This window comes from Henckelia pumila, chromosome 3 (genome assembly GCF_033568475.1).
Source record: "Henckelia pumila isolate YLH828 chromosome 3, ASM3356847v2, whole genome shotgun sequence".
In the NCBI taxonomy this organism is placed as follows: Eukaryota; Viridiplantae; Streptophyta; class Magnoliopsida; order Lamiales; family Gesneriaceae; genus Henckelia; species Henckelia pumila.
In genome coordinates, this window is record NC_133122.1 from 37,865,084 (window position 1) to 37,873,708 (window position 8,625).

Consider the following 8,625-nt stretch of genomic DNA (forward strand, 5'->3'; position numbering starts at 1 on the left):
TTATTAAATTAAATATTTGTGGATATAAAACCTTTTAGACTATTGGATCCACGAAAACGTTGTTATCTAAATTAAATAATCATTAATGAAGCGTGCGAAAATAATAACAATGCCCAATTGCAATCAAAAGTCAACTTTCACAATCCTATATCCTTAAGCCACTTTTGAAAAATAAATAAATTTGTCGATTACTTACAGCACATTCTATACCAAAATTTACATTTGGAACTGGTGAGTGGCGATGGCTCCATGCAAAGAAAATTTTGTACTTCCTCTTTCGAAACAAAAATTATAAATAAATTTTTCGAGAATATCAAGGTTAACCTGCAGCGTCTTTTTATTATGTTGTTAGAACTATATATTAATTATTACCAGAGATATCAAGGTTATGTATGTGAGAACTTGTTGATTATTGAAATATGATTATTCTAAAATTTGAAAAAAAAAAAATAATGCCATATGCTGCATATAATATATCAATTTTGGGATCCAGACAATTTTTTATTATTGACGGGAGAACATCATGATGTTTCATTAATTCTCATAATGGGCCGATAATATCATACATAAACGTTAAAAACAATTGAAATATCTCAACAACTAGAGATTTTATTGGCACTACTTCTAAAAACAGAATTAATCAACTAATTAAATAGGAATCAGTACTCTTCAACAAGTGGAGAGACGGCGGCGACGACGACAGCAGACACGGGGATGTTTTTGTGCACGGTCATCCCAATGCCATCCGTCATGTCCAAATCCTCCTCCTTCACCCCATCAGGCAACATGAAGTCAAATTTATGCAACAATTTGGCCAAAGCAAGTTCATCAAGATGTATGGCGAATGCGACACCAGGGCACCCTCTTCTACCAGCACCAAATGGAGTAAACTCGAAATGAAACCCTCTGAAGTCGATGCTCGTTTCGAAGAACCTCTCCGGGTCGAACTCTTCGGGATCTTTCCACAGCGAAGGGTCTCTTCCGATGGTCCACGCGCTGATGAAAACTTGCGTGCCTGCTGCGACGTCGTACCCCAGTACGTTGGTGTCGACGGACGCCACTCGTGGGACGAGTAATGGGATTGGAGGGTGGAGCCTTAGGCTTTCTTTCATCACGGCTTTTAGATAATGCATGTTTTCTAGGTCATCTTCGGTGATGTCTTGTTTTGTTGAGGCTATTTGCCTTATTTCCTTCTGCAGTTTTTTCATGACTTTTGGATGTTTTAAGAGCTCAGCAAGCGTCCACTCTAAAAGGGTTTGTGATGTATCAGTTCCTCCAACAAACATGTCCTATCAATTCAAAGTAGTGCATGAATCAAATAAACATACAAGTAATTATTAATTAAGCCAAAATTTCATTCATAAAACCTTCAAAACACCATTCATGCAAAAAAGTTTTCAAAGTAGCTAGTGAATCAAATAGTTCCTCCAACAAACATATGTCCTAAAAATTGTGCAAAATCAAATAAACAACTAATTATTAATTAAACCAAAAGTTCAGTGGGATCTATATATAAATTGATGTGCGTACGTACCATAAGGAGAGCTTTCAAAGCTTCATCTTCTATAGGAGAGGTATTCTTGTTGTCTCTCTGAAATTCAAGCAATATTTCCACAAAGTTGGACCCCTCGTTCTTTTTCCCTTGCTCTTCCTCATCTCTATGATTCTTTATCACATTCACCAAAAACTCATCAAAATCCTTACACACATTATCAACTTTAGAATCAAATCCATTTATTTTATTGATCCATGCAAGCCAAGGGAAGTAATCCCCTATATTCGGGGTACCGATGACCTCCGTAGCCCGCCTAATAAAATCCTTAAACTGCCCATATTTCTTCCCCAACACCACCCTGCACAAGACATCGTTGGTGAGCGATGAAAACATGGCACTAAAGTCTACGGCAGCGGATCCCGATTCCCTGATCCTTTCGATCATAGCAGAGGTTTCCTCTTCTCGCACGTGGCGAAAAGATTGAACCCTTTTGTTGCTAAGAAGATGAAGCACACATATGCTTCTCATCTGCCTCCAGTATTCGCTATAGGGGGCGAACGCCACATCCTTGGCTCCATAAACCATCTTCTCAGCGACTGCTATTTTCGGCCTGCTCGCGAAGATCAAGTCCTGGTTTTTCATTATCTCGCGTGCTGCGTCGGCCGAAGAGGCTACTAGCACCGGCGTGCTGCCGAAGTGAACCATAAGCAGCGGGCCGTAGCGTTTGGATAAGGAATGGAAGAAGCGGTGGGGGTGGGAGGTGACCTGGTGGAGGTTACCGATAATCGGAAGCTTTCTTGGCGATGGTGGTAGCGTTTTTCGGGGTTTTGAAGCTGTGTTATATCTCCATTTGTAGAGGAATATGATGAAGAAAATGGTGGAGAAAAGAGGGACTATCAAGGAGGAGAAATAGATCACCATTATTTTCTTCTTCTTAGTTAGTACGTACGTATGTAGCAATTAAGGATACTTAATTTCTACGTGCAAATGAAATATTGAAGGATGTTATTTATGTTATGGGTGGCCTAGCAGCTTGGATTTATATATTGTTCATTCAAATATTCATATATTTTTTTTTCAAAAATTTATATTTGGAAGTATATTATATTGGAAGTTTCATCCCACGTACCTCAATGACGAATAATTGCAAATTAATTATTTGATAATAACTTTTTACGAATGTGAAATAACATTAATTATATATAATTCAAATTGCTACGACGCAATATAAGTACGAATTAGGTTAGCCAAAAAGATAAACATTGAGTTGACAATTCACAAGTTCATATGGTATTCATAATTAGGCGCCGCCGCGCCGGGAAAGGTAGTAGTACGTAGAGCAAGAAATTACATGGACGGAGTTGGGCATTTTTTTTTATAGAGGGCGAATTTTATTTTTCAAAATAATTAGTCATTTAAAAAATTAAGATAGAAACATAATGTTTTCACATTTATACTTATGGTGATGATGATATATAGTTATTATATTCGACATATAATAAAAATTGGTTCTGAAGAAATTCTTGAGTTAGTATGTATGTATATATATATATATTAAAGTTGTTAAATTATTGGTTTAAAACATATTACATAACGATTAGAATAAATCGGAAAGCTATGTATATATTTTTTAATACTTCACAAATAACGAATTCCAAGAAACTAGTATTGTAGCAGTTGTTGGGATCGATTTCCTAAGTATTTTTTTTAATACTTCACAAAAGCTAAGTATTTTTAATAACTAATTCTTGAAGTAAGAATCAATTTCCTTATACATCTGTTGGGATCGATTTGGGGAAGTGAAATTGTTTTAATACCATTTGTTGGGATCTGTTATGAGGTATAAACTTCTTGATAAACTGATTTTTTGATATTATTGTAGCAATTGATCACTAAAATACTTAGTTTGGTTCACTTGCGGTTAGTCAACTGGAATATTGAAGGATGTTAATTAATTATGTTATGGCCGGCTTAGCTTAGATTATATATACATTGTTCATTCAAATATTCATATATTTTTTTTAAAAAATTATATTTGGAAGTATATTATATTGAAAGTTTCATCCCACCACAATGACGAATAATTGCAAATTAATTATTTGTTAATAACTTTTTGCGAATATGAAATAACAATAATTATGTATAATTCAAATTGCAACGCATACGTACGAATTAGGTTAGCCAAAAAGATAAATGAATTGACAAGTTCATATGATATTCATAAGGAAAAATAAGTTTTTTGGTCTAGTAACTTTACCCCTTTTGGGTTTTGGTCCATTAACTTTTTCGATGTGGATTTTGGTATACTAACTTTGTATTTTCAGTGTTTTTGGTCCAATTGCATACGTGTCGCTTCTGATTGGTCCACATCATCATTTTGGACCAATCAAAAGTTGACACGTATGCAGTTGGACCAAAAAATACTGAAAATGTAAAGCTAGTGTACCAAACCCCACATCGAAAAAATTAGTGGATCAAAACCAAAACATAAACAAATTAATGAACCAAAAAAATTATTTTTCCTATTCATAATTAGGCGCGGGGAAAGGTGGTACGTAGAGCAAGAAACAGGACGGAGTTAGCATTTTTCCTAGAGGGCGGCCGGGGCGAATTTTATTTTTCAAAATAATTAGTCATTTCAAAAATTAAGATAAAAACGTAATGTTTTTACATTTATACACATGATGATGATGATGACAGTTATTATATTTGACATCTATTAAAAAATGGTTCTAAAGAGATTCTTGAGTTAGTATATTAAAGTTGTTAAACTATTGGTTTAAAACAGATTACATCACGATCTGGGAAATATTTTAATAGAAAGAATGTGACAAAGTTTTGTATATGCTAGCAAATGAGCACTGCACATATGCTGCATCTAACGGCCAATATTTTTTTGTATTTAATATGATCTCATTCGAGATGAGATCATATCAAATGCTAAAAAAAATGAACCGTTGGATCCTCATTCGGGCATTACCCGAATGGGGTAGCATAGACAACACCGTGACGAAGATGGGAAATTTTCAATGAGTGGATGGCCAATCAAGATAACAAATATATGGGAATATGAGTTTTGTACAAGCCGCCCATAGGGTAGTATCCTATGGGCGACGTGTTCTCTCATAATTGGTCAAAATCAGTGGGTCCCACCTGAGGTCCACTGATTTGGACCAATCAAAATCCGCCACGCTACCCACTGGACACTACCCTGCGGGTAGCATCGACATCTCCGGGAATATGACAACATCCATGAAATCAAATAATAATCGAATAGTAGCCCCTAAGGTAGTGTCGGACCTGAGTTTTTTGGAGACTGAGGCGAACATAAAAAATTGGTGCCCTTAAAGTTTAACATTCTTATATATTTTTTATCGATAAATATGCAGACAAGTGTTGGAAAATATCCTGAAACAAATCGATAAATAGAGATTGAGTGATAACGAGCTTGATTATCATAGAATAGTGGGGATTTTATTTTTAGCAGGAACTTGCAAGATAGATATATATTTCGGATTGATTATCGATTCTTGCTTAATGTTCACAAGAGATAAAAAGATAAATAGACAGTGGGATTTCAAGTCTTCATCACAGGTTACTATCTATTAATTATTATTCATGGTATGATATCATGAATTAATTATATTCTATACTAGTAATTTTTTAAAATTTTGGTGCCCTCAAAATTTTGGGGCCCGAGGCACTTGCCTCAAATTTAATAGTACAGGTCCGGGCCTGCTAAAATGGTGTTCAAGTTAGTTGAGTAGGTTAATTTTTGGATTAGCATGTCACACAAGACTTGCATAGTATGATTTACCTATCTAACATAGTTTGCAGGTTATTGCGTTAGTTCGAAGGTTTACCCAGTGCGCACCGAAAGGTAGCGGCTGCGGGTTTATACGTCATAAAATAATAAAAATATAATAATAATAAAAATATAATAATAATAATAATAATAATAATAATAATAATAATAATAATAATAATAATAATAATAATTAAATAGTACCATTAAAACCATGACAAAAAGGGAAAACTATAATTTTGGTAATGTATGTTGTCACTTTGCGATTTTGATCCTCTTTGTTTTCATATTTCAGTTTTAGTCCTGCATTTTTCGATTTTTAGTAATTTTGGTCCTTTTTTCTTCGAAAATTCTGACGTGAAACTGTACACGTCGGCTCCACATCAGCATTGCATTGGTGCCACATCATCGCCACATCGGGAAAAGGACTCAAATTGCCAAAAAAATAAAGATAGCGGACTAAAACTGAAATCTGAAAATATAAAGAACCGAAATCGCAAAGTGACAAACATATAGGACAAAAAAAACTATTTTTCCTGACAAAAATGATGGAACGTCTTGATTATCTTTGTTTGGTAGAGCGATCAAATTAAAATATGGTACTTATATAGATTAATATTATATGATTTAAAATATTTGATTTATATCATTACCATTAGATATAACTTTTGGTAAAACAAAAAACGCTTGATTTAAAAAAAAAATCTTATTAACGAAGCTGTGTGAAGATAATAACATTGGTAATCAACCTTCATAATCCAATAGCAGTCGGTCACGTTTTGTTCTACATAAAGCCGGCCGTCTTCTATACAAACACAACATTGGTAAAAAAATACATATTCTATACCCAAACCTCTTAATGATACTTGTCACAAAAAGAAATAGGAGAAATATTTTTTTGGTTCACTAATTTGTTTATGTTTTTATTTTGGTTCATTAAATTTTTAAATTTGGTTTTGGTACACTAACCTTTAATTTTTAGTGATTTTGGTCCAAATGCATACGTGCCAGCTAGACATTGACCACGTCAGCCTTTTCCGGCCAATGTCTAGCTGACACGTATGCTTTAGACCAAAATCACTGAAAATTAAAAGTTAATGTATCAAAACTAAAATTTGAAAAGTTAATAGATCAAACCCAAAACATGGACAAATTAGTAGACCAAAATAAGTATTTTCCAAAAAAACCTTTTCATGACAGTTACGACAATTTTGAACAAATTAATACGTAAATATAGACTACATATTTTTTTGTCTTATAATTTGTTTTTTTTATATATTTTTTTAGACTTGTTAATGATGAATTGAGATTTCTAATCATATAACTTGTATGTTTGTTTTCCTGTGATGAAATTTTATTTTTTGTCATTTAATTTTTTTTTTTTTTAAAAAAATTTGTCCTTGTTTTATCATCGGACTTGATGGAATCTAGTCAAAGAGTACCAAATTTTTTTTAAAGAAAATACAAATTATATAATTAAAAAATGAAAATTTACGATAACTGAGCTAAAAGTGAAAAAAAAAATGTAAATTACATGACCAAAATAATAATTTTACATTATGAAAACCTCGTAATTTCAAGAAAAATTCCTGTGTAACATTCCATGTCACACTAGTTGTTAATTGTCACGTGTATCAAATTGTAACTATTTTCTAATCCAATTTTTTAAAAATGTCATAACAATATATAATGTGTTGAACGTCAAAATGTATTCATCTTCTCCCTACCACCATGTTACACTAGTTGTTAATTGTCACGTGTTGAACGCCAAAACGTATAGAAAGGCTGCTATCTACCGGTGGGGCCCGGGCTGCTTCGAATTTGAAACCGTACCACCATGTCATGTGTTGAATGTCAGAAGGAATAATCATCGAGTGTGAAACGTATTCATCTTCTCCCTTTGGGTTGACCTCAAAAGATGAAATTAAAACCACGAAATTATAATTTCAAAAAAAAAAAAAAACAACCACGAAATTATTACACTGAAAAATTTTTATTGTGTAAGAAACCAGTTTTCAAAAAGATTGAAATATCAAAATATTTTAGTTTTTATTTTATTGTATATAAAGTGAACAGATTTTTTCCACAATAGTTTTTAAAAAATTCCACAAAAATCTTAATTAAATACTATCCATTTTCCTAAAAGATTGAAACACTAAAATACTTTAGTTTTTATTTGTTTGTAGACTGGATGAAGATATTTTTTTCAAAAAAAAAATTATGTATTTTAATTTGTGTAATGACCTAATGAACTAAATAATTATATCATTAGTTCATAAATATATAAAAACATCATATTTGTAAAATTTATATATATATATATATATATATATTAAATTACACACCGGTGTTGAAATAAATCAATTCAAGTGAAATCAAGTTTTAATCCAAAATAATAAATAAAAAACACGTCAACACACACATATCATATATTTAAAGTTGGAATTAAAAAAATTTAACAATTTTTCCTTCTCACAAAATCTAAAAACCATAAAAAAATTTATGTGATGGTCTTGCAATTAACGAATGAATATTTTTACATGAGTTGATATGGATAAACGGGTTAAAGCTTTCTGTAACTTAAAAGTACATGTTTTGAAGGTAATTTTTTAAATTTTTTTATAAATAAATCTTTACAAAAAGTATTCATTATCATTACTCACTACTTCTCCTATGACTAATAGTAGGAAAGGTTCAGCTTAAAACGTTACCTTTCGCAAATTTGTATAAGGACCATTGAGTTAAATAATTAAATCATGAGTTCTTAATTATATATTAGAAATATCATATTTCCAAATGTTAAATAAATAAATATATATATATATATATATGAATTAAATTACACATCGATGTTGAAATAAATCAATTCAAATGAAGTCAAGTTTTAATCCAAAATTTAAATAAAGAACATAACCAATACACTCATACCATATATGTAAACACTGAAATTTTAAAATTTAATTATTTTTCCTCATCAATTCAGGGGCGGAGCCAGGATTTATGTTCAGTGTAGGCAACAATATACTATATATAAATAATAAAGCAAAAAAAACACTGGTTAATTGATCGAGAACTTGAAATAATATTTCCTATGGTTCGAACACAATTTACACACAACCAATAACAACTGTTAGTTGATTTTAAAATGCAGGAAAAATACGAAGAATAGCGTGTACAGAACCCACAATAAATAAATTTTGATAGAAAGTATACTCTACATTCGAAAATTAAGCATGAATTCAATCTCAATTGCAAAACGAACACAAAAATTTTAAAAAATTGAATGATTAACTAACAATGAAAGAAAAACAAAACTTAAATTTTG

General features: G+C 31.7%; 1 protein-coding gene across 1 annotated transcript; it reads right to left on the reverse strand.

Annotated features, from left to right (window-relative positions):
• Positions 1-469: 469 nt before the first annotated feature.
• On the reverse strand, positions 470-2,522 carry LOC140890814 (cytochrome P450 71A6-like). Its single transcript, XM_073298905.1, has 2 exons — positions 1,535-2,522; positions 470-1,289 (listed from the first exon to the last, which is right to left on the reverse strand). Exons 1-2 carry the CDS (start codon positions 2,414-2,416, stop codon positions 660-662), a joined length of 1,512 nt encoding a protein of 503 aa, XP_073155006.1. The 5' UTR covers positions 2,417-2,522; the 3' UTR covers positions 470-659.
• Between the last annotated feature and the right edge of the window lie 6,103 nt (positions 2,523-8,625).

What these genes read in the sequence shown, in the direction of transcription:
- LOC140890814 (XM_073298905.1), bottom strand. Translation starts at nt 2,416, where the DNA reads ATGGTGATCTATTTCTCCTCCTTGATAGTCCCTCTTTTCTCCACCATT. An exon ending in CTTTGAAAGCTCTCCTTATG is followed by an intron (nt 1,290 to 1,534) that starts GTACGTACGCAC and finishes TTGAATTGATAG; the next exon opens with GACATGTTTGTTGGAGGAAC.